The sequence below is a fragment of the Fukomys damarensis genome, unplaced genomic scaffold (genome assembly GCF_012274545.1).
Source record: "Fukomys damarensis isolate Sample0158 unplaced genomic scaffold, DMR_v1.0_HiC HiC_scaffold_35, whole genome shotgun sequence".
Taxonomy (NCBI): domain Eukaryota; kingdom Metazoa; phylum Chordata; class Mammalia; order Rodentia; family Bathyergidae; genus Fukomys; species Fukomys damarensis.
The window spans coordinates 29,849,994-29,877,004 of record NW_022900947.1 but is presented as its reverse complement, the minus strand read 5'-3'; the positions used below and the strand labels follow the sequence as shown (position 1 = coordinate 29,877,004).

Sequence of the window (27,011 nt, the reverse complement as noted above, 5' to 3'; positions counted from 1 at the left end):
TAGTCATTTGCTCTTTTGCCAGGCTTGTTCCTGAGAGTACATCACAGTGAAACTCTAGCACATAACCTCTGCTTCAGTGTCTATTATGGGAAACCTAGAACTCTGTTCTACTAATTCTCTTTACTGGTTGCACAGTATTCCACTGAATGGATAGATTACATTTTAAAAGCTCTTTATGGATAGATACTTTGTTTCAAGTTACTCATATGTGATGAACTGTCGTACCTCCTCCAGGTCTTACTTGAAAAACTACCTCCCCAGTGTCTACCCTCATCACCCTCTTTAAAACTAAACTGCATTCCTGACCTTTCTTTTCCTGTTGTACTCTGTATATTTTATAGATTACCATCTTCTGACACTCTACGTAGTTTTCCTATTCGTCGCATGTACTGTTTATTGTTTATCTTCTTCCACTAGCATGGAAACCCTACTGGGGGCAGGCCTTTGTCCCATTTGCTGACTGCTTTATCTCAAATGCTTACAATAGGCTTCTTCATTGAACATCTGTGTGCATATATATTAATGAACTTTTGCAAAAGGTAAACAATGTGGCTGCTGGGCTAGAAGGTGTGAACATTTAAAGCTTTATAGATAGTGCTTATTGCTCTTCTCTAAGTTTGTACCATATATACTCCTCTTTGGTTGAGTTTTAGAAATGGAACAGTTTAAAAATGTAGACCACATTTTCGATTCTACCAATGAATTTAAGATTGTGAAGAGCAATTGTTGAGAAAAATACATGGTTCATGCTGCCATGCTTAACTAAAGTAAACTATATTGCAGCAAAAAGTGGAGCCAGCCATCCTCCCTTTGGAAAAGTTTTCCCTCTCATAGTGATGGCAGCAGTTCACTGTAATCAGAGGCTCAGATGGCTTTAGGTTCAAAACTGACAGGAAGTGTTACTGAACTGATATTTGCCTAGCAGTCCAATAGAAATTCATGAACTCCCGTGTTTTATTTATCAAATATAAAGGGGTCTGAACAAACTCCAGGCATCAGCACAAGCTTTTGTATCAACAATCCTCAAGAACTTTCACATCATCAGCAATGTCACCTTCTGAAACGAATCCATATACTATTGAGAGAGATTTGCACAGCTGAGTCCTCACCATAGCACTGTTTTGACAAGTTTGTCATCCTTGGTAATAAACACTGTCATTATTTTTGACAGCTGGTAGAAGGGTCTCATTAAAATGTACAGAATGGAAAAAAAAAGTGCAACTTGGGTCAGGATGGGAAAGAGAAATAATGGTAATTTAAAAAAATAAATATACAATCAGACATACTACCAGCCAACCTCAGGTATTCTTGTATGAGGTGGTTAGACTCATAAAACGGTCAAAACTGGAATTTCAAATAAACATTAGGCCTTCGGCTATATCTAGAAATAAACTGCTCTATCCTCTCTATTCTGAGGCTTTGCTTTACGATCCTTGTATATATTACAGCATTGCCACTAATCATTTTGATTACTCGTCTATCATCCTAGGCATAGCAATAAATTTTCAGAATAAGTTCTGTCTATAAGACACTTGTGGGAAATCATAACTGTTTGTCACAATATCACTTTGAAATTATCCTCAAATATTTCTTTTCTGTGTTTTAATATTTTTGACATTTCCCACTCTAGTTTCTGCCTGGATAATAAAGATTTTTATTGTGCTTTATAAACTTGTCAAAGGCACAGGTGGCAGATTAACTCTGGGAATGTGTGATAAGAGTATGGCTGTGGATGAAACAAATGCCAGAGGTAAGGCCTCTCTGAGAAGAACTGTTGGCTGAGAAATGTTTGATTTTATATATATGCATTGCAAAGGTTCCATTTTCTGATTTATCTATCCTTAGGACCAAAGTAAGAGGCAAAAGAGAAGATATAAAATTACAGCATAGCAAAATGCCAATCACTTTCCCATATTTTTCTACTTGGCACAGTGGTTACAAATATCTATTTCTCTATACAGCCACTGAATATGGACTCATATTCTAGAAGTTGGAGGAGGCCTTAGAATTTTTCAAGTTTCCCTACCTATATTTTTCTAAACAACAGCAATGATAAACTCTGGATCTTGGGGAGGTTAAGTACATGGTGTAGGTAGGCAGTGACAGTCTCTTGTGATCACAAACTAGTAATACTCAAGACCAGGTCTCAGGTCTCAGGGTACAGTGCTTGTTCCAAAAGAATACCACTTTCCAAGGTTTCTGTTCTCCAATTACTTTCCTGCCATCTCTAAACATTTCTAATGATTGTGACTCAGTTTTTCACCAAAGAGCATGAAGTTGTGGCTTCTATTTCTAGCACTCCATTGATAGCACCGTGTTTTGTTAAGGACTAGGTGCTTTGCTCCCCTGTCTACAACTGGAATTACCCTGGGGGTAACATGAGGCTTCTGAGTGGAGATCAATGGCAATTGAACATGTAGTTATTCTCTTTCTTTACTTTCCACGGGCAATTTATAAACCTCCCAGAGCTTGTCTACTGCTGTGAGTTCTCTGTTTTCCAGTAAGTTTCTTTGCCCTAGGATAACTGTTAATGCTACAAAGACCTGGGATTGATATCATGTCTGTATGGAAGAGAAGCTGTGTCTATCTTGCCTCTCCCAACCAATCCCAAGGTAGCAGCTTGATGAAGACTGTGGTCCAGGGTGGTACCATAACTTTTGAAAGTGTCTGTTCATGGATGGTTGAGTCTCATTCCAACCCCTATGATTCCTTACTACCTTTCTGTCAAACTCCCAACCACTGCTGCCTGTATCCTTGCCTTGCAACCCATGAATGCAATCTTGGTTCACAGGTAGTTCATGCTTTAGGTCTACAAAGATTCTTATTTAGTTTTAAATATACATAGATAGCTATTATTTTCGCTATTACTATTACTATGCACACAGTCACAGCACATCTTGATCAGAAGTCTTCAAGTTACTAAGATACTCCTTTAGAATTAATTTGTAACTGTATGGTATTCAGTTATCTTTCTATTGCATCCACTGACCAGCAGAGATGAACAAAAATTTTTTTTTTTTTTTTGGTACTGGGGATGAACTTGGGACCTTGTGCTTCCGAGGCTGGTGGTGGAACCACTGAGCTAAGTTCCCGGCCTGTTGATGAACAATTTTAGTGCCTGTCTTTTCAAGGTTTGTCCAGAAAGAATCACAGAATGTGTATATTTCAAACTTTCTATGATCTTCCTTACAAAACCTTTGCCACGGTAGATGCCAACAAGGGGAAATGCCAAGGTTCACTCCCTTTTCAAAGTTTCAGCATGCAGCCAAAGACAAAAGATTGCTGGGGTATTTCAACAGCAAATGAAGATTTCAACAGAAGAGAAAGGGTGGTAGGCTGTACTGGGAGATGGCACCCACAATCTTATCTTCTGATGCATATACTCTATAGAACCCCGTCCTCTTTGGGTGTGTGCAGGACTGTGGATAGGATGGGATTTCACTCCTGTGAAGGTCACATTATCTGGTGGAGGCAAAGGGATTTTTTAAAGATGTAATTGTGGTTCCTTAATTGTTGAGTTAATCACAGGTATCCTCGGTGGGCCTGAACTAATTAGGTGAGTTTAAAAACAGGAGTGACCTCTACCTAAAGGTAGAGTTTTTTGTTTGTCTTGTTTTGTTTTTTGAGACAGAGTCTAGCTATGTGACAGTCTAGGCTGGCCTTGAACTCTCAGCAGTCCTCCCTGCCTCAGTCTCTCAAGTGCGGGAATACAAATGTGCACCACCATGGCTGGCTAAAGGTAGAGATTTGAAGTATGGGGAAGATTATCCTCCTGGCTTTGCAGAAAAACCTAGAGCAGCCTCTAGGAGCTAAGAGTCACCCTTGGCCAATGACCAGCAAGCAAATGTGGACCTCAGTCCTGTAAAGGAATTGAGTTCTGCCAAAAATCTGAATAACCCTGAAAATGACTCCATCAAAGCAAAGGTGGCAGCTGGGCACAGCTCCTGGCTTCATCCTCGGTGTGGGGCCCTCGTAATGGTACCACCTCATCTGCCAAGGTTGAGCTGCCATGTTGCCTCAGGCCATGGTGAACATTAGATGAGTGGACTGCTGGTGACACCTGGACTTCAGGCCAGACCGGAAGCAGCTACCCTACCTGAACTCTTGGCCCAAGGAAACTGTAACATAGTAAGTGCTTGCTGTTTTAAGCCTCTATATTTGTGGTGTACAGCAATAGGCAACTGAATTTCATTCTGATATTTTATGAGGTGATGTGCAAATGTCAGGAAATCCCAGAGAAACTTCACCTTCACCATTCACAAGCAGGAATATGGCATAGTGACTGGCACTATGATTCTCCCTGGCCCTTAAGCAGTGGACCCTTTACCTGCTTCTGGATCAAGAACTACACAGGGTAGTAAAGTGGCTGTAACACTTCCAAGACTTAGTACTTAATCAAGACACAGGGAAACTTCAGAAGAAAACCAAATACAAGCCCAGGCTGCAAATGAAGACAGTGACTTCAGATCAAGCCCACAGTGCCTGCCAACAGCGAGCAGGACTTGCCATAGATCTCATCCTGCTCTTCATGCAACAAAGTCAACACCATCTATCAGTGTGTCCGAACCAGAATCTGGGGGCCTTGGAACACAGTTCACCTTGACCAAGGTTGCACCTGTGCCAGTGTCAGATTACAACACAAGCCGGTAAGAATCAACAGTCTACAGGTAGAAAATCTTATAAAGGTTCAGCCAAGCCCAGAGTCAATGAAGAAGCACAGCTGCTGACTGATGAGAAGAAATGGCAAATGGTGTGAGCAGCTGGGTCTAGAGCCATTACAGGCAGATTTACCTTTAAGAATGCACAGTGAACACCTGTAACTGCTACCCACAGGGCAGATGATTTTTCCACTTGTTGTGGAGGAAACTTACATTTAAAATTTAATAAGAAAGTAAATCCTTCAGCTCTAACAGAACCTTCAGAAGCACCCAAAGTCATTATAAAATAGAGTGGTTTGGGATACCATTATAACTGGGAACTTCTAAGACATTTTCCGCCTTACGATAAAAACCATGAAGAGAGCCGTATAATTTTGGTGAGCATATTATTTATCTTGAATTACTCTAATTTTTAAAGATTCCTTATTTTTAGTTTTTGGTTCTAAAGGAAAATCACTCCTATTTTGAAGGAGAATAAAAGCACAAACATTTTTCCAAGGGAGGAGCAAGTCCACAGGTGCCGGCCTGCACCCTTGTAGGTTGTTGTCAGAGAACAAAAGATGATCTTTTCACTTTGATCTGGTTAATTTTGTCACCTGAAAGTTGTTCAAGAAGTAAGTTGTACATTTAAAGATACACAACAGGGATGATAATTCCAAAGCTGTAAGAATATATTATAAAAGTTCAACTCTTATATGTTAAAAGACAATAAAATATAGTGGTTAAGTCATTGTACTAGTTTACATTCTCACCAACAATGTGGAAGAGTTCCTCTTCTCACATCTTGGCCAGGATTTCTTATTATTTGATTGTTTTTGATGATGGCCATTCTTTCTGGGATAAGATGGTATCTCAATGTAGTTTTAAACTGTATTTCTCTAATGGCCAGTGATGTTGAACATTTTTTTTCCATTTTTTCTGAGAAGTGTCTATTTATTTTAGTTGCCCCTTTTTTGATTGAGTCTTTTATTTTGGGGGTCTAATATCTTCAAGTTATTTTGTTCATTGAAAAAAAGATTTTGTCCTTTTGTTTGTATCTTCTTTGTAAGAGACTTTTTTTTTTTTGGTACCAGGGATTGAACTCAGGTCTTTGTGCTTGCAAGGCAGGCCACCAAACCACTGAGCTAAATCCCCAGCCCAAGAGACTCTTTTTTCATGACCTGTACTCTGAGGAACATCTTGGCCATTCTTATGAGATCATGATATACAGTATATTAACAATTGTTATTCTCTTATTAATTCCAACCTAGACATTTTTGACTTTGGACAAGGTCTTAGTATTTTTATAATTCAGCTTACTGTCTGTGGAATAGAGAAAACAAAGAGTACCTCCTTACAGGGTTATTTTGAAGAATATATCCATTAGTACACATGAAGCACTTAGAAGAGTAAGTAAACACTAAAAACGGTTTGCTTATGGGCTAATGCTGAACTCCACCACTCTATGGTACAATCAAAATGTCATCCCGTCAGGATTCTGAACTTTGTTCCAATGCAACAGCTCATGCTTACCCACGGTGGCAGATGCAGATGACAGCAGAGATTTGCCCCACGAGCCCCAGCCAGCCCATCCTCCTCCCTGTGGAGGGGAATCCACAGCCTGAGGAGAAACAGATCAGCAGCAGGTCAGCAATTCAGTTTATCCTCCTAATGGAAAAACATGCACTGGTTTGAAACAAAGAGAAGGTTAAAAAACATCAACAACTGCTCTATCTCACTGGCTTACAGCTTAAGTGGGTAATGAAAGAATACCTTGACCTGCATTACAGTGTGGACTTTGGAACTGAATTGATTAATGGAGGTGCTGGCTCCAAAGGCTGGGTCTCTAGTGAGAAGGGAGCCTCACTTCTCCCATTATCTGGCAGGCAAGGCTATGCGGGGGAAAAGACACAAATAGCAGCACGAAAATGATTTGGAAACATTCAGAACAACCTTGACACCAGCAACTCTCACAGAGCTGAACAAATGTGCTCTTCAAGGTACAGTTAACCTTCACACCTCTGGCGTGGTGGGCTGAGAGGCTACAGAGGCACCAGAGGAGATCATGGCCACAGAAAGCTTTGTAAGGAAGACACCTTCCTGTGTGAGGTGTCCTCTGCTCAGGTGACCCTGTAACTACTCCACCCCTCACATGAAGAGGTAGACTGTCGTTGGCCTCAGTGGATTCACATTTTCTCACTTAAGTGTTTGGAATTGGGACTGGAGACTGCTTCGGCTCAAGCTGCTTGCTGGAATAAAAGATACCAAGTCAGCCTCCATGACCCGACCCATCCTCCTACAGTGCCCAGGGACAGAAGAGAAAGCAGGGTGAGGAGAGTGAAGGGATGTGCTCAGAGGGGCTACTGGGATTTCAGAGAACTTCTCTGCCCTTTCTATCCCTCCTGAGGCCCTGCTGCACTCCTGAGAGTTCTGTGATATTCCCTCTTATTTTTCCTCACTCTTTAAAAAAAAAAAATGTTTTGGTCCATGCTGGGTATGGTGGTATATGCATGTAATCCAACCTCTCAGGAGGCTGAGGCAGGAGGATGGTGAGTTTGAGGCCAGCCTGGGCTACATAGTGAATTCAAGGCCAGACTGAACTACATAGCAAGACCACGTCTCAAAAAACAGAAACAGAAACAAAAACATAAGTTTTGTTCACTAATTCATAGTCAGAGCCTAGAAGAGTATCTGGAATGTATCTTAATATATATTTATTGGACAGTACTGAAATCCATCTATTTTCTCTGTCAGTGTTCTTTAATTGCTGTTACTTGCAACCAGTAATTCCTGACTCCATTAATGGAACCACAGCCTTCTCTTACTATCTGGAAACATATTCTAGAAAACAGGACAAGAATAAATACCCTAGGGCTTAACTATAGAGATAACCACAGCTTTCCACTTAAAAGAAAGAGGTTAAAGCAGATGTGGAAAATTCCTACACAGCTTATACATTTTACACCTTTGGCCCAAGGCTGGCTCATCAACCATCCTCAATTCCCTTCTGCTTCTGTCTTCCACCCCTGCAGGTAAGGTGGGGGGTCATGTGAAACAGTTTTATACCCACAAACATACAAATGAGAATGTTTTTGCTTTCATGATAAATCACACGCTCTTAGCTGGTGCCAACTCTTTGCCCTTCTTCCCTCCCGCCCTGAGTGCAGGCATCATGCTTGGATTGAAGCAGCTGTTTTTGCTGCCATTAGGGAAAGTCCAGGGAACTAGAGTTGCTGGATCTGCCACTGCTAAAATACTAAAAGTGAGTACCTATTTACATTTCCATCCTATTAAGTGAGAAAAACCAAATGCATTCCTAACTGCTGAATCTAGCAAAAACTAGACACCATTCTATCAGTGAAGACCAACAGTGAAGAGAAAAGGTTATGGCATTCAACTGCCTGCCTGGGTTTGAGCCATTTTGGGTAATAATTACTCAAATTCTCTTAATCCTTCATTGAAAAATGCAAGCTATGGTAGTGCAAAAACCACAGTAACCAACAATTTCACAGGTGCTTGGAAATTAAAATAAGTAATTAAAGATGCTTAGCATATCATATATACTCCATGAATGTTAGGTACTTAGCAACAGTATTAAGAAATTACATTTTTTAAGACTAAGAAGCAAAAAGTTTCAAAGTTGTCATTTTCTCCTCAATCTGGAAACAGGAAGAAGCTTGTTAACATGAATCAAGACACTCATAACTCGTGACTGTCAGCTTTCATATTTGGTGTCTACAATGTTTTATGTCACTTCAACAATGGGACCCAGTGGCAGTTTTATACCATCATGAAGACAGATGTAAGCTGATGATTAATAACATTCTTTCATGGCACAAATTGCTACCTATGATTAGGCAGAGTTAATACACTTAGGGGTGACAGCTTCTGACTCAAATTAACAGTATTTAATATGCTCTGACAGCTGGTAATTGACTAGCAAATGGAAATAAATGTTAAAGGAATCTAGAACTTTTTGCTGCATAATAAATGACTCCTCTGATTGCTTTATTAATGAAGTTCTTTGGCACTGAGCTCAGATTTGATCAGTTACAAATAATATTTATCAATGGCAAATATTCAAGGGACTCAATGAATACATTTAATATAAAAACTAAATATTAAATATAAATTGTAAGTATATGTCATCATAAATTGTTTCCACTTTAAATGGATATATTGTCACACACTTTTGATAGGCAGCATAGATCAACTCAAATCTCCCACTATTAAATCTATTTTAAAGCTTCTTTTCTCACCTCCCATGTAACTCCCTCCTTTAACAGATAACTTCATGTTCTAAAGTACAGAGAAAGCAGAAGCCAACAGATGAAAACTGTCTCAACCTCCTTCTTCCTCCCCATACGCTTTCAGAGGAATGAAATCATATAGTAACAGTAAATAAGACATGGATTAATCAAGGATATCCAAAAGTCACCTAGAGATCATGTGAATATCTATAATCAGTGAGTGGTCCTATGGATATGAAAGAATGTGGGATTCTATCAAGTTCAAAGTTCTTCAAATAGAAAAGATATTTACATAGCAAGTATTCCATTTAAAGTTCTTTATCATTAAATAGAAAATACATTTATTAGGGCTGGGGTTTTTTGTTCAGTGGTCCAGTGCTTGCCTACCATGTACTTAGGTTTGATCCTAGCAAAATAATAAATTTTATTTATTTTAGGCTTTCAAGTTCAAAGGTATAAATAGAAAACATTACAAGTCTTACAATTCCATCAAATTCAAAGGCCTTTGATGCTTAGATGGGACATATATATAAACCTATATATCTGGTTGTCCTGTTTCATGGTAGATGAGGAATCAGGTACTGTGTGTATCTTGTATCCAGGGTTGTGGACAGTAGGACCTATGAGACCAAACCCTTTTTAAGTTTTGTAACTCCTGACATTGCTACTCTAAAAAAGGGCTCAGTCTGACAGTGGGGAGGATGTCAATTACCCCAGACACCTGCAGCTCTATCGAACTATCTGGCTGAAAATAGCCTCAGTTATTTCCAAGTAATTTTCTTCCTTGGTGATTGTACATCACTCAAATATGAGGAAGATTTAAAGATTAAATATAGAAAGGTTTAAAGCATCAAAGCATGTTATTAATATTTTTGTGCACATTTGCTTTCTGTTCTATTAATATTTATGGACTCTGACCTATTTAGAGTAACAGGTTTTGAGGACCAATTGAAATATGTAATTGAATTATTGGACTTTTGATTTTAAGCTAAACTCTTCCTAGTTTCATACATACTATTATAACATTTAAGAGAATTTTAAGTCTACTTTATAAATTTAATAGCTTTGTAACTCTTACTATGTAGTCAGAAGGTTTTGTATAAGAAGATAAATGAGGTACTTAAAAAGGAAATAGAATATATCACTTTTAAATGTTATTTAAAATATTTGAATGTTTTTTAATTGGTAAAAGGGACCAAATATTAACCATAAGCCCCAGAAAGTTCAATTTTGCTAGATTTCTAAATAGAGTAAGATTTGTGAGAGGAACATAAAGCCTAAGGAAGAAGTTGAGTTTTTGAATATGTAATCTTAATAAACTGAATACTAATTGTCTAAATTAAATGAAATCTCTGAGTTTTCCCCCCCATGCACAAAACATACACTGGCCTACATCAAAAGCCCACCTAACATAAATCTAACAGTACTATATCTGACTCACAATTACGTCCTCCTTGGATTACTACAGAAATAGTAATGTGTTTTTCTTAGTCACCACTATCACCTCCATGCTCCACCTCCACACCCACCCCTGTGGGCGTGGTAACCTCTCTCCTGACTTTTCATCCTTTCTGTCTTTGATTATTTTCTACATTTAATCATGCATGCAATTTCTCCATCTTAATATCAACAAATGCAAATCACAAGGACAAAGTGTTTCTTTCTGACCTGAATGAGACCTCCACAGCAAACATGCTGTTCTTGGCATACAACAGGTTACTAGGACAGATGGCCATGGAGAAAATTTAGGACTGAGTATACAACCTCCTGGGCACAGCAAAAGCCAGTGATTGCATACCTGCGCTGCCTGTCTTTAGACCCTCAGTCATAAACATTCCTTATGATCATAGCCCCTTCCCAAACCTTATAAAACTTAGTTTTCTGTCCCAGCTAGCTGTGATATCTTTATCTCCATGTCAGCTCATCCACACACAGATAAAATAAATTATACTGAAATGCACCCCTGATTTCAGTCCCTGTTCACACCTAGACAGGAATAAAGCTTTTTCTCATAAGGCCTGTGTCCGAGTGACCTCTCACATGCCATTTATAACACTTTCAAGTGGATCTAGTTTCTGCTCCACATCTTTCTTCTTCGCCTCTTAAAATTAAGGTGTGTACCTTCTGTCTACTGCCCTTTTCACTCCTCACGCAACACAGCAAGACTCCTCCTGCCACTACTTAATGAAGTTATATTCATCAAAGTCGCAATGCAACGTCTTCCTTGTTGTCAAAGCTATGGACTCACTTTAGTCTTTTTATTACCTGACCTCTTAGTAGCATCTGAAGGTTAAACAGTTTTATGTCCTTAAAGCATTCTGTTCTTGTGGTATCTGTATTAGTCTATTTTTCATTTCTATAACAAAATACCAGAGGCGAGCTAACTCTCAGGAAAAAACATTTACACAGTTAACAGTTCTGGAGGTCCAAGGGCAATGGACTGCCACTGGCATAGCTCTGGTGAGGATTCCAGGTAGTGAGTGACTCAGTGGTGGTAGTGTATGTGGGAGAGATTACATCTCAAGATAGAGAGCAATCCAGGGGGCAGGGTCACCCTTTAATAACTCTCATGAGAATTCAGGGATCTGAACTCTCTAAGATACCTTAATCCCTTCTCTGGACAACTTCCCCTATGACCTAAAGCCACACCTCCCAAAGGTCTCACCTCTCAGCATCACCACACTGAGAACCACTCCTCCAACACATGCACCTTTAGGGGACAAATTCATGCTGTATCCAAACCACAGCAGCCTCTATGTTCTATCTTCTCACTTTTCCCCCCATCTTTTAGTATTATGATTTATTTTCTTCAGAATCTTTCAAAATGTGCATCTTGTGGTATTATAGATGCTTCTTAGATGAAGCTATAATCCAAGTGCTGTCAGCACTGTAATGATATATGCCCAGTCCAGGGAGGTCAGCTGGTATAATCAGGAAAGCCACACTCCAGAGGCAGCCCTAAGGAGCAATCCTATTATCTGTGTCTCTATTAACAGCTGATGCTTTGCTAATTAGCATACTGAATTGTGGAAATGGATTTTAATTGGTAAATATAGTAGACTTTTTACTAGCATTCTGAATATCTGATAGGGGTCCGGATGATGAAATGAGTTCTGGAAGTGGATGAGATCACCCAGGTGCTGTACTTAAATAAAGAGGAACAGAGGTCAGGGACTCAGCCCTGGAAATCTTCTGCCTCTAAGCCAATTTGGTCATTCACAGCTCTTAGAAAATGATGGTGGTGATAACTGGATAGTTTAGGATAGCCCACAAAGAAATTAAAATGGTGAGAATTTATCTGTCCCTCTATAGGCTCATCACCATATTCTATAGAAGAAGTTGCATCAAATCATTGTATTGTAATCATGGTACCACATTCACATTTTAAATAAAATATTAACATAAGAGATAAAAAATAGTTCATGAGAACTGTTTGCTACGCAGGTTTGAGAGTATTCCATTGTTGGTCCTTTCCTGTGCTTTGCCTACTGCCCGAGTGGGAAAGAAACAAAATGGAAAAAGCAAAAAGGAGGATCTGTGGTGGACTAACGTTTAATGAAAGGGAAGATGGAGTATTATTTCCTGAAGTAGAATAAACTTGCATACTGATCATACATGGGAATCTAAAGAAAATTACAGAGCTAATTAAAGCATTTCTTTTTTTATCTCCCTGGGGCAAAAAACTAAAACATTTTTAAGACAACTGCAAGCACTTCAAACAATAGATTATTGTTATCACTTGTTAGCTTTTCACAATCTAGTTATTGCAAAGGCATATGGATAAATGTTAATGGACAAGGCCAAGAAAAATGAGGTACTTAATTAATGTAAAATTTAAAATAAAAGGACATTCAATCCACTGACTTCTAAAAGAGGCTAAATATACCTCTATATATTATATTCTAAAATTGTATTGCCTGCAATAATGTTTTGTGTCCTGGGTTCTTCAGTTAATTTTGAGGAAATGCATAAACAAAAAATGTGTTACCTCACAGAGGAAAAATTGTTGTCTCATTCATGGAAAGATTGAAAGATAAAGCTGGCAAATACATGCATCCACCATCGGGCTGCCTATGGAAGGCTGTGACCGCGGCATCACTGTGGTGCTGGGAGGAGGAGTGTGCCCACCACAATGCAACTGTATATGCACACCTCGGGTTTAGACAAACAGCATCATGCTTTTCCAACCTGAACATGTTGCCCTTGTCCAATTTAATCTGCGCATTTAACTTACAGGGCCTGGAGGAAGCAACACCACATGGTACCAGGCCATCATATTTTTTTAGGGAAAAATTATTTTCTTTCTTTAAAAGTACTCTTAAAAATATGCAAAAATACAAATGGGACTGCTAAATTATAATGTATTTCAGAACAAGCATGTGTTTTCTTCCTTTAAAATGCCACATAGCTTAATTCTCAAAAAAGCTGGTAAAGAAAAAGATGACACAAAAAGAAAATCTGCATTTGACGTGAACACAATGCAGCAATTTTCTTGAAAAATTCCTATAAATTTCATCACTACCAACAACTTTCCTACCCAAATAAGGAACTAGACACCTCTGATGTGATGAGAACAAATCAAGAAGAAAACAGATGCTGCCAACAAACCACGAGGCTCTGCCAGAGGTCTTGATTTGAATGAGTAACTGGTACCATGGATGGTAGAGGTGAACTGATGTTTCTCATGAAATAGATTCAGATGAGGCTGGCAAAGGTGGCAAACATGAAAGGTCCTCTTCTTATGAAGGGAGACTAACTTGGCATTCTTTTCCAGAAAATGAAGCTCAATACTAATTTGCATGATATCTGGGTCTTGGTATTTGATTTACTAGTGTGAAAAAAAAATGCATTCTAATAGAAATCAAGTTAATATGTTTGTTTTGAAAGTAATACTGGGGAGTTTTTTGTTTTGTTTTGTTTTGCATCAACAGCCCTGATTACTTTGAACAAATAAAAGCTTTCTGTCGTTGCTTTCTTAATCAGAAAAGAGCATTTGATAGCCTGATATGTTTTTCCTTCTTTTCTAGACGTTTGGGAAATTGTCCATAGGCAAACTCAGTCAGAACTTGTTTTTAGTGCACATGCTTAGGGAGCATTCTGAGTTTTTATTTGTCTGTGTGTGTATAAATAAAATACTTACATAACCTTTTTAAATATTCACCAAAACAAAAACCATGGGTGATAAACCCACGTTTCTGAGATGTCATCTCTTCTGACCAACCCAAGAAATCACTTCTAGTTAAATTGAAAGTTTTCCTGAAGCCATAATCTTTCAAGTTAAATAGATGATTCTATAGTTAATTGGACAGTTTAAAATGAATAATTTCAAAGCTCCCATATAAGAATTTATGTCTTTAATCACAAAAATGCAGCAGTTTTCTTGCAAAATTCCTAAAAATAATTTTATCACTACCAAAACTTCCCCACCCACATAAACTGGACACAACCTGTTCTTTTGCCCCCTTAGGTAAGTAAGGCTTATTAAAGGAACAATAAAGATTCGCAGTGACTCATTCCTTTACAGTAAGTTGAAATCTGGGTCCTAAAAGGTCATGATTCACGGAATGTCTAAGACTTGCACATGGAAACCCACTCAGATGGTTAAGAGGTGTTCACAGTTTAGGCTCTGCTAGAATAAATGAAAAACTTACACAATCTAAATTATTGACCTGCATATTTTTCTTGGCTGCAACTCATTCCTCACATGTAGGCTCAGTCTTTTCAGTATTTGGGTTACTGTTTGCACAGAAGCCAGGAAAAAACTTTGAAGTGGTCAAAAATGTTATCCTATTGTATATTGTTTATGTCATTGTAAATAATAGTGTACAGTGGTCAATAAATAGCTTTATATTCCTCAATAAAAATACAGAGGGGGCCAGGGATTTAGCTCAGTGGTACCGCACCTCCCTCGCAAGTGCAAGGTCCTGAGTTCGATCCCTGGTACCACAAAAAAACCATACCAAAACAAAAAACAGAGTATCAGCTTCTTCTGTGACCTTTTTGAATAAGACTCGCTCTAGATAGGGCCAAGCAATCTGGATTTTTTAAGAAGTACCTTAGATGATTCCAATTCACCACCAGATTTGGGAAGCACTGCCCTGTATGACCAAATAGCAACACTGTCCACCTGGCTGCCAAGGCCAAAAACTGAGTATCGTCATGTACTGCACACCTAAAAGGGAACTATTCCGACAGAACTGGGACAGGTGCTACTCATCCTGTTTAAGATGCAAAACTCTGGTGTGGCTTGGCCTGTATTCCCTTTCTGTCTATTTTGAAAGCAATTTATTAATTTTTGTTTATTTATTTTTTTGAGACAGGGTCTTGCTATGCCCCATTTGGCCTTGGACTCACTATGTAGCCCAAGCTGTCCTCAAACTCATGGTGACTTCCTGCCCCATCCTTCTGAGTGCTGGGATTACAAGCGTGCACAACCACTCCCAGTATGCAATTTATTATTCTTAAATATTCTACTTTTCTTTTTCTAGGAAAAGAACTATCTGGTGGTAGTCCACAGTCTTGAGTTTTTCTTTGAGAGTACTTAAATTGGTAACATTGGAATTCTTTATTTTTGCCATAATTGACTAAATGCATTGGTGTTAGACAGCAAGGATGACTTTTTTTTTTTTTAATGATTCTAGGTAACTCATTTCTGAGTGTTAGGAATTTAGAGATTAAACTAGAGATTAGGGCTGAAGTATTGATAGGTTAGTGTATGTGATTGTCAACTGTAATTGGTCAACTTGACTTCAGTAAAATCCACCTAGCAGATTAGTAAATTCTGTGTGTGTCTGCAGATGACTGACATGTAGGCCAGCAAACTGAGGAGGAAAGACCAACCCTGGATGTGGAGGAACCAACCAACAGTCTTGTAGCCTGGACAGAATAAAAGGGGAAAGAGGAAGAAAGTGTTTCCCGCTTTGGAGGTGCTCAGTCTCTGCCATTGTCTTTGGGTGTTAGTTTCCAGTTTGTTCTGCCTTCCAGCTCTGACTCTTTAGCTTTTGATGCATATTCTCCAGCCTTTGGACCCAGACTTGCACCAGCGACTGTACAGCAAGCTTCCAGGCCTTCAACCTTTGACTGCTACTGGACCCTCCAACACATGGATGACCATTTTGGATTTTTCTGCCTCTGATCCTACAGCCAGCCATTAGAATTCTTCTACTTCTGATCCTGCCAGCCCACCTCATAAATCCTTGTGTAATCATACATATATTTCATATTAGATCTGTTCCTCTAAAGAATCCTAATATGGTGTTTAATAAAGTCCCATTAGATCCCTCCTAACAAATATCACTCTCAGCTAGTACCCAAGACAAGCCTCTCTGAATTGATGGTGAAGACCTTCTTGACTCCTCACAAATGATGTAAGTATCCAGTGAATACTTCTAGTGTGCTACGGGGTCATGCTCTCATTGCTTTTTTTCGGGGGGTACTGGGAATCGAACTCCAGTCCTTGCATTTGTGAGGCAGGCAGCAGAACTGCTGAGCTAAGTCCCTGGCCCTGTCATCGCTTTTATACAGCACTGTATTCTCCAAGTTGACTGTGCATATCCTGAAGGCAGCCACACCACTCAGATTCCTGGGATAAAGCATGGTGTCAAGGAGCTGGAAGAGGTTGTAGAGAATCTGATTCCACTTCCAACATGCAGTGCATATTTTCAAATAGATTCTTGCAAAAAAGTTTGACTCCAATGACTGAGCCTGTACATCTAAATGGACCAGATAGAAAAAGAGCCCCAAAGACAGAGATGGCTTCTTTGAGTGCATAAAGCAAATGATCTCTCAAAGCAGGGATTTGACCTCATCTTGTAGGCTTCTGGTCTCATCCTCTTCTCTGTCCTCATCTTGCTTACACCTCCCTATTAGCTAAGGTACAGACTCCACTCTGAGCCAAGCAAGGGTGAGCTTAATGCCTTATGGATTTTAAGACCAAAAAGACCCAAAGTCATTGTGCAGATCCAAATCACTCATAGAAAGACATAGACATTCCTGCACACCTGGTCACAAAATGAATTTTCTAGAAGATACTGATGTATACTTCCTCCAAAGCTATTTTACCAGGGATTTTGTTCATCTATTTTTCAGTAAAGCAAACATTTTCCCATAGAGACTTTTTTTTTGGTACCGGGGATCGAACTTGGGACCTTGTGCTTGTGAGGCAGGCAGCAGAACCACTGAGCTAAATCCCCAGTCCCCCATATAGACCTTTAAAAAGAGATTCTGAAATTTTATCAGGCTTAGATATACCTGAGATCAAATAAGCTTGGCTGTTTTCCTATTAAATCTGCCACTCCTTGGGGACCTACATTCAAGATTCAAGTAACTAAACTGTAAATGAACTTTTGATTCAAGGGTTTTGTTTTTGTTTTTGTTTTTAATAATTCATTCTCTTCTGGATCAACACAGAAAGAGTTGGTCTCATCATTGCAAAAATGATGAGCTTGGCATGGTGGCACATACCTATAATCTCAGCACTTTGGGATGCCAAGGCAGGAGGATCACATATTTGAGCCCAGCTGGGACAATTTAGGGACTTAAGAAGACCTTACAGTGGACCCTCGAGTTACAACTGGCCTGACATACAAACAACTTGGATTACAGGTGGAATTTTAGTTTTAACTTACAAACAAATCCTTGAGATATGACCTGAATGCTGGCTGCTTGTGCATCCAGATGGTCTCAGATACAGATTTCACCCTTAAAGAGTTCAGGAAGGAACATTACAACATCCTTTCTTGTGTGGGGTTAATTGAGAAATCCTGGACCAGTGTCTCTCTAAGGACACAGAGATCTGCCTGTATATAGGAAAGAGGCTTTGAGGGTGGGGTAGAGAAACCTCAGCCTTCAACTGACCAATGTGAGTTATAACCAGCCCTCCTGAACAAACTGAGTTCATAAGTCAAGGGTCCATTGTGTCTCCAAAAGTAAAAAGGAATGGATGTAGCTCATGGCAAAGACTTTGGATTCAATCCCCGGTACTACAGTGGGTAAAAGTATTTAACAAAGGACAAGTAAAAAGACACACTAAAAATATTTGAAGATTAGACACTAAATAGATTTCTTCTAATACAAGCGTTCATCAAAATATACAAAAGACACATTGTCATTAGTCCTGCTCAAAATACTCTCCCTCACTTTGATCACACTTATCCCATCATTCTTGCCACTTTGTGAAGCGATTCTGGAAATCCTCTTTCGTGAGTGTCTTTACAAAATGGGGTTAAAAATACAGTGAAAGCTGCTGTTGAGTCCTATCTAAAGGAAAGGCAGGTTCATAAAAGAATTTCAATGTGTCCTCATCCACTTTATTCCTTGTATCTGACGCTGTGTGAATTCTGGCTCTTCCCCAAAGTGAAAATAACAATGCAAGGTCATTGACATCAAAGGTTTTTGAATTCAGGACGTCAGGGCAGCCAGGACAGGCCTTCCAGAACTGCTTCAGAAAGTGGCAAGAAGAATGGGCAGCACAGGTAGTATTTTGAAGGGGATTAATGGCAATGTGTCTTCTAGTGCAATACATTTCTAAAAAAGGTAAACATACACTGTGTTTTTATCATAACTTGTATTAACTTAATTCAGTAAAAATAACCAAGAAAGACAGTAGAATACCTTTTATGATAATCCTTTAAAAGAGACTAAATTTGTACCTACAGAAAGGGTTGAAATAGGACGTGGGTGAAAGAGATCTCCTCTCTTTTCAAGGTCCTTTCTATCACCTGTATCGATTTCCCGCATACCCACAGGTGTCTCCTCCATACCTCAATCCTACCTGATGTCTCCCTGAATGGATTAACCCATCAGGTGACCGGCAGATGAATGGGTTCATGGGCATCTGGAGAGAATGAGTACTGTGACAGCCAGTCTAGGGAGGTCTCCCGTGGACTCCATCTCTCATGCCATGCCCTGCTCTACCTCAGGACTCTGCCAGGCCCTCATCCTGTGCGGCTCCTTGGCCTTGGACCAGATTGTGAGCCAAAATAACCCTTTTTCTTTATAACTTACCTGGTCTGTGGTACTGTGTTATAGAAGAAAACAGTCTAAGATAGTAGGTGTCAGGAAGAACCCATACAGAAATGAACGGAATGGCCATTCTTACCGGATGGTTCTGCTCCCTCAGGGGTATTTCAGATCCAGGTTCTCCCTCGAGGATGACAGATTCAATGCACTTGGCAAGTGAGTCCTCAGTCACTTCTCTGCTGAGAGGGGGATCCAGGGCACTGGACAGCTCTGGGTGCCTGTGGGCAGCAGTCTCTGTACCCTGACCAGCTGCATTCTCATGCAAATCATCTCCTCCAGGGTCTGCCGGTGCTGGCTCATGTGAACCTGTAGCCGAACTGTAGGGCACTGTTGTGTCTTCAGGTAAAGAATCACTAGTGGGCATCTCGGGCATCTCAGGCATTTGTGCTCCATCTTCAGTCTGCTGATGTCCAGCATCATCAGACATTTTAATATCTGTCAACAATTAAAAATACTTTATGCTTTAATGAGAATTGCTAAACTTTCACTGAAAGCACTGAATAATTCAATTAGGCCTGGTGGTGGTAAACTTTCTTCTACTAAAAAGTAACTTTACATAATCTTATTGTAGCTTGACTGATGGCCTCCAAAGGTATCTCCTAATCCCTGGAACCTGTGAATGTTCTTTACATGACAAAAACGACTTTGAAGAAGTGATTAAGGACCTTGAGATGGGAGGGTGGCTATCCTGATTTACCGGAGTGTCTCCATAGACAACCAGAAGGAGATTTGACTACAAAGAGAAGGTGATGTGGCAGTGGGAGAAGAGGAAACTTCAGACCTCCAGAACCAAAATTATTTAATCTGACTTTATTACCTTTGTAGCAAAGAATGAGATAGCTTAGAGAATACTTGAAAGGTGATATATATAAAAAGAGGTGTCATTAGCTTTGCAATGTCACTAGGGGTGCACAGCAAGGACGTACATACACACAGTTGTGCTTCGTTGGGGACAAGCTGGGCAAAGACTGGGCTCTGGCTGGACAACAGTTTAGTCAGGGAAACATGCGTGAAAGGGAGAAAAATGACATACGAAGCCAAAAGAGAATGCAGCCGTTATGCAGTAACCTACCAAGTAGAACACTCCTTTAGAAGCCAAGTTATTGATATCATAGGGAATGGTGCTGTTCAATACAACTTCGTGTGATGAAGAAAACGTTCTGTACCCACACTGTCCAGTAAGTGGGTACTGAGCACCTGGACCGCGGCTAGAGCAACTAAGAACTAAACGTCTCATTGTCTTCAGTTTTAAATAATTTAAATTCACGTGGGCACATGTTGCTCACAGCCTCCTTAATGGACAGCACAAATGGAGACGACTGGTTCAAGGGGATGTCTGATCTAAAAGGAAGGCAAAGAGTTCTCCCTACACAGTAAGCCGAATCTCAGGCAAATCAGTGGGCATTTCAGTCGACTTCAGTCTTTACCAACTGGCCAAATCTCATGTTGCTGCTGAAGCCACGCCACCTGAGAAGCCATTTAACACACTGGCTGCACGGTGGGACAGGCTTGCTCACATGGCTCACACTAACATGCTGGACCCCTCCAGCAGCCATTCTGGTCTTTCCTACTGCTCGACCTCCTTGGGTGGGTCACATTCCTTTCTGACAGTTTTCGAACCACATCTGCACTGCAGCTTTCAGATATCTACCTCCATTCCATAGAGAGAAAGAGCAGTGGTTTTCAGGAGCTCAAGGGAGGAAATGAGGAGTGACTGCTAATGGGTACATTTCTCTTGGAGGTGATGAAAATAGATGGTGGTGGATGTACATTTCTGAAATACAAGAGAAATTATTAAAGTTTATATTTAAAAATTTACTTTTATAGGATATGACCTATATTTTAGTAGTGCTGTTATTTGTTTTTTAAATTCCACCTCTAAATAAGTAGTTCTAAAGCCCAGCTGGACATCTCTTTCTGTCCCCAAGGGAGCCTGTCTTACTCTTAACTCCAGAGCTTCTTGTTTTTGGTGTTTCTCTAAACAACCCCTAGATTTTTCTTAATAATCCAGGCTTAAAACTTCAGATGTGACTGACTAAACTTTTCATCTTTCCAAGAATATGTATCAATTGCTATCATTTATTGAGCACCTAGTAAATCTAGGCCTTCTAAAGGTATTATCTTCTGTGAGTTAGACACGACGAGCTCCATTTTACACAGGAAGGAAATGGGGCTCAGAGGCCACACTTTTATAAATGGCAGATCTGAAACGTGGGCCCATGTCTGAGACTGAATCAGAGCAGAACCCTGTCTGCAGTGCTGCCTCTTCCTTTACATTGTCAGTGACCACATCCTGGAGTGATGCTCACGCTTCAAGAGTCCATGCCCCTTCTTCTACGCTCACTGCCAGGTCCTCATGGTGATTCATGCTATTTCAATACTGAGTTTACCCCACTGCTACACTCTCCCCTACTTCCCATCCTCATCTCCCGGCTCAAAGTACATCCTCAGGGACTCCCCTCCTTGTCCCCACTGAGATCAGGCCCCACCTTCAGCTGGCATCAAGGGACTCTGTCCTGACACCACCACTACTACTAGTCTCTTCCAAACTTTAAATGAGACAATGAATATCTGTTTATAGTCACCATAGACCTTCAGGAGGCTTTGGTTCAATCTATTAGTTTGCTTTTAAAAACCCATTTTAGGCTCAGGTAAAACAACTACCTCCTTAATTCTTTGTTCCTCCAATTGGATTTAATTTGTCTTCTTCTGAATCCTCAGAGTGCTCTGTAGCTACCCCTCCCTGGAGAGTTACAATTCTCTTTGATTAGAGGTGCTTGAACTTTACCCCCATTGTATTGTAATTTGTCTTGTCTTCTTTGTTTTGCTTTCACATTTTATACAGCACTTAACAACTCTTTTTGCACATAGAGGAAAGGTCAATAAATACACCATATGAGTTGTATTAATATTTGAGTAGTGATACTCAGGTGTTCATTGTAGCAGGTGTTTCCAAGTGACTCTATAATTCCAGTCTTTTTTTTTTTGGTACCAGGGATTGAACTCTGGACCTAGTGCTTGCGAGGCAGGTGGCGACATATTGTCTTTCTTTTATTCTTTTCCCTCTCCATTAAGTGAAGAGGCAGTTTTAGCTCATAACTGGTTGGCTCTGTTCCTTTGGGGCCTATGGTGAAGCTGCTTATTATGGCAGGAGCGTGTGGCAGAGTAGAACTGCTCACCCCACGGCCAGGAAGTAAAAATGATGAAGAGGCTGGGGTCCCACCATTCCCTTTAAGGGCATCCACGAGAAGACTGGAAGTCTCCCACTAAGCCCCACATCATCTTCCAAGAGCCCCACCCTGGGAGCCAAGGCTTTAACACATGGGTTTGGGAGACATTCCAGATGCCAACTTTATAGTCTAAATCAACTCCTGCTGACCTGTATTCAGCATCGAAGCTCCTGCAAACAAGCCTCCAGGTGGGAAAGACAAAGCATGCTTACTGCCTTCTGGCTGGTATACCATGTACCGGACATTCAAGGCTGGCCACAGGCTGTCAAAGGAGTCTATTTGACATGGTAAAGAATGCAACAAGGCGCTGTGCCAAAAAAGGGGTTATTATGGGAGGAGAATGAGTTGAGAGGGAGGGGAGTAGATTTGATGGGGGCAGCTTGAAAAGCTGTTGTCATTAATTAGGAAGCTGATAAAATTTTTGTGAAAACTTCTTTTGGGTTCAGGACTGGTCTAGGACACTGGGTGGGCAAATCACAACCTGCCAGCCAGATCTTGCCCTCTGTCTGTGTTGTTAATAAATTTTTACTGGACAGAGACATATTCTTCTGCTTATATACTGTTATAGTTTCTCTAACACAACAAAAGCCTGAAATATTTACTGTCTGGCCTGTCACAGAAAATGTTTGCTGGCCCCTGGCCTAGGACATTATTTGATGGCCACATCCTACATATTTGTTTGTCTTAATCTATCCTGTTTCCATGTAGGTCCTTAGGTCCAAATCTTGAGGAGAATGGGTTGATGAATAAGTAATGCTTCATTTTTACTTTATTCCCATGTTTTTCATTTTCACAGACATAATCTGCTATTTTTATTTGTTTGTAAGTTAATTTGAACATCCTTATTAAGGGTGGATTATTAAGAAACTCCAATCGACTTCACTTTTCTATAAACACAAATATGAGAATAAATATGACAATGATAAGCATTTATGGGCAAATAAAAGTCATTATAGACATTTTAATTCATGTAGTTTTCCTAAATGCATTGTTACACTGTCCACAATAGATTCTAAACTATTTTAGCACATACCATGTGACATACATGCATTTTAATTAGTTTAACTTTACACCCTGAGGGTGGTTGGTGAACAATTGAAGTGTTAGAGAATCAGGAATATGCTCTCCAGGATTCTTCAGCAAGCCTTTGAAAGTCCATAATCACTTCTCAAGGGGGTTCAACTGCTGATTGGTATTCCAGGGGATGCTAATTAGCATCAGGAGTATGAGAAATCATTTCTCACTCCTGGAATGGAAGTGTTTCATTATGAGAACTGGTGGGAGGAACGTCCTGGTGCCTTCTGGCTTTCTATGACCAGCACATAGAATTTCATAGTCCAGCATCTTGTTGCCTTTTGAAGTGGGGTTTTCTAGTGCTGCTAGCTGACTGCAGAACTCCAAGGTTGGGAGCTGAGGAAAAGTTTGGCCATGTCCTCCTTCTAGAACAGAGGCCTAAAACGACAACAAGCTAGGACAATGAGCATACAGACCAGGCTGAGTAGTAACCTGGGGGCTAATACCCATGCAAGTGTGTGGAAGGACTCCATCAGAGAACTTGGTCTTTTCACATACCTCTCTGTAGGAGGCGGCAGGGGAGGAATCCACAACCCTCACCTATCTCTGATGGCCCAATCACCTTAGGTCATTTCCCTGAAGAGCAGAAAAACTGCTGGAATGAAACTCTTCTCTGTGGCTGCTCTGCATTAAATCAGCAACACAAACCCTTTGGAAATATAAATAAATAAATAAATAAATAAAAAGTCAGCCCAAAGGTGCTAAACTGATAATGCTAAAATATTTACTTAAGTATACTGTAGAAAGACTAGATGCTTATAACTCTTTAAGTAATAAAAATGGTCACCTATTTAACTTCTAATTGTGTGTACTTCTAATTTGTATTTAACTGTATCTACCGTAACTCTTTAAATTTGCCTAAACCAATTTGTCCTGATAGGTCTTTATTGATACTGGATTCTACTGTGATAGAGAAAATGTAATCATTTTTAAGATTGTGTCCTTTTGTCTAAAACCACTACAAACTGCGGTAAATGCACAGCTGCTTCTGAGCAGGGTCTTTTGGAGTTTACCAGGACTTTGGCTGTGAGACACTTGATGTTTTCTGTGGTGACTCCTATCCCTGCCTGGATGCTCCATAAGCACAGGCACAAGTTCTTCCTGATTTCAGGCTTGGAGCACTGATCACTGTAGCCATGACCATGACTTTTAAACTAGGAGACATAAGCCACAGAAACAAGGAGGATGCTTCAAGAAACTCCAAGGAGAGGAAGAACACTCTGTGGGGATTTAGCTCAGTGGTTCCGTCGCCTGCCTCTCAAGCGCAAGGACCTGAGTTCAGTCCCTGGTACCAAAAAACAAAACAAACAAACAAAAAAAAACCCACAAACTCTTTGTGGGCCAGGAATAAGTTAGTTGTTTTTCATGAGCAAATTCATTCATCACCTAAAATGCTCCTAGAATTATGCAAGGTACTGAAACAACAGCACCAGTGCTTCCTAAATAAGTGTAAAACAGAAGATGAGGTTACTGTCTCTATCAGTCTGTTTGAGAGAAAAATATGTCAGAACTGGACCAATCTGACACAAGGAGGAGTCTGAAAGTGGCTTTGATATGGTTATTAGGGCATGGCGGTAGGAGAGCAGGCAAATAAATGCCCAGCATCTGGAATGAACTCTAGATTTAAGATGGATGGCTGATGGGTGAGACAAGAGAAGATGCAGAGGAAGAGTGAGAGGGGACAGAGGTGAAGTACTGAGGTGGAAAGAACTATGCCTTGGCACTGTGGCCTTGGGTGGCAATATTCCTCTGTGAGCAAACAACCCACTCATTCTCTCTAGACCTCCTCTCTTTCTCCTCTGTCAAGTAAGATGGACAACACTAGTTGACTACTTCATTCTGTCCAATCCCTGACTGCAGCACTAGGCCCAGACCCTGATGATGGAGAAAAATTAGGACAAGATTTCAGATTTTTCATAAATCTAAATTTATTAAACATAAAGCTGCCTTCACCTTGCAAATTTAGTTTTCGTCCTTTACTTGGTATTAAAATGTCTCTTATTTTATTATTAAAAGTGGTGGCAGTGGATGGATTTATTTTTTTAATGGCCTCACTTGGCAGTATCTGAATGAGGTAACAAGATACTCTGTATGAGATCACCTCCCCCAGTTAAAAAAGTGCCACTCAGCTCAGCAAAGGACAGGGGAAACAGGCTCTGGCTGAAAGGCTCCCAGCTCCTGTGCAGAGTGTCAAGTAGAGGGCATGTCCATGTGTCCATCCCGAAATTTTCCGAAACAAAAATGAGACCTATTTGTTCCTCTGTTTAAAAATGTAGGTTGCTAGGTTATTCAGGCTGCATCCTCCTGCCTCCTCCCAGATTTAGCAATTCAGCAAGACTTTGTCTAAAACTGAAAACATTTTTAAAAAGCTGGGAGTGTAGCTTGGTGCGAATCCCCAGGTTCACCTCCCAGTATAGGAGAAAAGAATCCTGTAAGTGTAAGAACTGTTGCACAGCAACTGTGGCCACTCATAATCTAGCTCCACTCTCGGTCTCCTGCAACTCTCTCACGCACCACACTCATCATTTCCACACAGCACCATAAAAACCTCCACACTCCCTGCCTTGGCTCCTCTGCTGCCACTGCGTGACAAACTCCTATTCCCTTAGGTAGCCAAAGTCTCCCGTCACTTTTCACTTGGAAATCTTCCTTAACCTGCCCACTCCTTCCAAAGAATCAATCGCTCCTGCTTCTAAGTTTTTGCGAGACCTTGCACAGACTTCTGCTACTGCCCTATGCTCTTCAAGATGTTTGTTTCTGTCATTCCCTCCTCCAGGACTGTGACCAATAGCACCTGGTTTCATATCTGATCCATAAATATTTACTGAAGTGAAATACAATGTGCTTGATATTGATTTAAAAGGAACGAAGTTTGATATAAGCCTGGTCTTCTAAGTAAACGGTTAATAATACGGTCTGAATCCTGGAGATGCAGGAAGGTCCCCTCCCACCTTCAAATTCCTTCTGCACTGGCTCATTTGTGCCTCAGATTCCACTCTAAAGTTTCATTCTTTTGCTTAAAACTTACAACGTAAGACGTTAATCAGATTCTTTCCCCAAACTCAGGTTTGATGGAAGACAGGGGTAAAAGAGCTGTTGAATGAGGACAGGGTAGGAAAGGGGCATGAGGAGGTGGAGGAGGTGGAAGAAAGGGAAGAGCGAGCAGTCAGGGTTCTCTGAGGATAAAGCCTGATCTGTCTGATTCACCGAAGGTTGTCTGAGGTCTTAAGGAGTCGAGAGCCACTGATTAAAGAGGCCACTTGCTTGTATCCGTCAAGCTGTTCAGGATGGGAACTGATGGGGTCAGCAGGACACAACGTTCTCACAAAGCAGAGAGCCTCCTATTCTAGGAAAGGCTGAGCAATTCAGGCGTCCGGAGGGAGCCGGCTGGAAATACTCACCGGATTGCAGGGAGAAGCAAGGCGTCTGGTTGGACGGGCTGGGGGCTGTGGTGGGGAGGGGGACCCAAAGAAGGGCTGGACGGGAGGCGGGGCATGCCTAGAGAGCTCGCCGGCGTGGCCGAGGACCAGGGCGGGGGTCTGCGGGGAGGGGGCTCCAGGCCTAGCTCCTCTTCCGAGGCCAAGGATGGGCGCACCCCGGGAGGAGGCTCCCTCCGCGCCCTGGGCTGCGGGGACCTGGACCCGGGACTCTGGGAACTTCTCAGACTTGCTCGAGCCAAGACTGCATACTGCGGGAGGCTCCCGGGGCCGAGGGGGCAGACCCGGCGTGCGGGCGTATGGGTGTGTGCATGAGCGTGGACCAGAGCGACACACACTCACACACACACACTCACACGCCCG

At 40.8% G+C, this 27,011-nt stretch overlaps 1 protein-coding gene across 5 annotated transcripts in view; it reads right to left on the bottom strand.

The window, feature by feature from the left end:
- Fam114a1 (family with sequence similarity 114 member A1) overlaps positions 1 to 27,011 on the bottom strand; it is a 74,449-nt gene that overhangs the window by 37,343 nt on the left and 10,095 nt on the right. Inside the window, exons 2-5 of one of the 5 annotated variants that reach the window (XM_010625096.3) lie at positions 23,710 to 23,860; positions 20,559 to 20,681; positions 18,987 to 19,342; positions 6,171 to 6,258 (exon numbers count right to left, since the gene is read on the bottom strand). In XM_010625096.3, coding sequence (XP_010623398.1) covers positions 6,171 to 6,258; positions 18,987 to 19,334 — 436 coding nt within the window. In that variant the 5' untranslated portion in view covers positions 19,335 to 19,342; positions 20,559 to 20,681; positions 23,710 to 23,860. Of the gene's footprint in view, positions 1 to 6,170; positions 6,259 to 18,986; positions 19,343 to 20,558; positions 20,682 to 23,709; positions 23,861 to 26,612; positions 26,705 to 27,011 lie in introns of those variants that run through there. The other 4 variants (XM_010625098.3, XM_010625097.3, XM_010625101.2 and 1 more) reach the window with 4 other exon arrangements.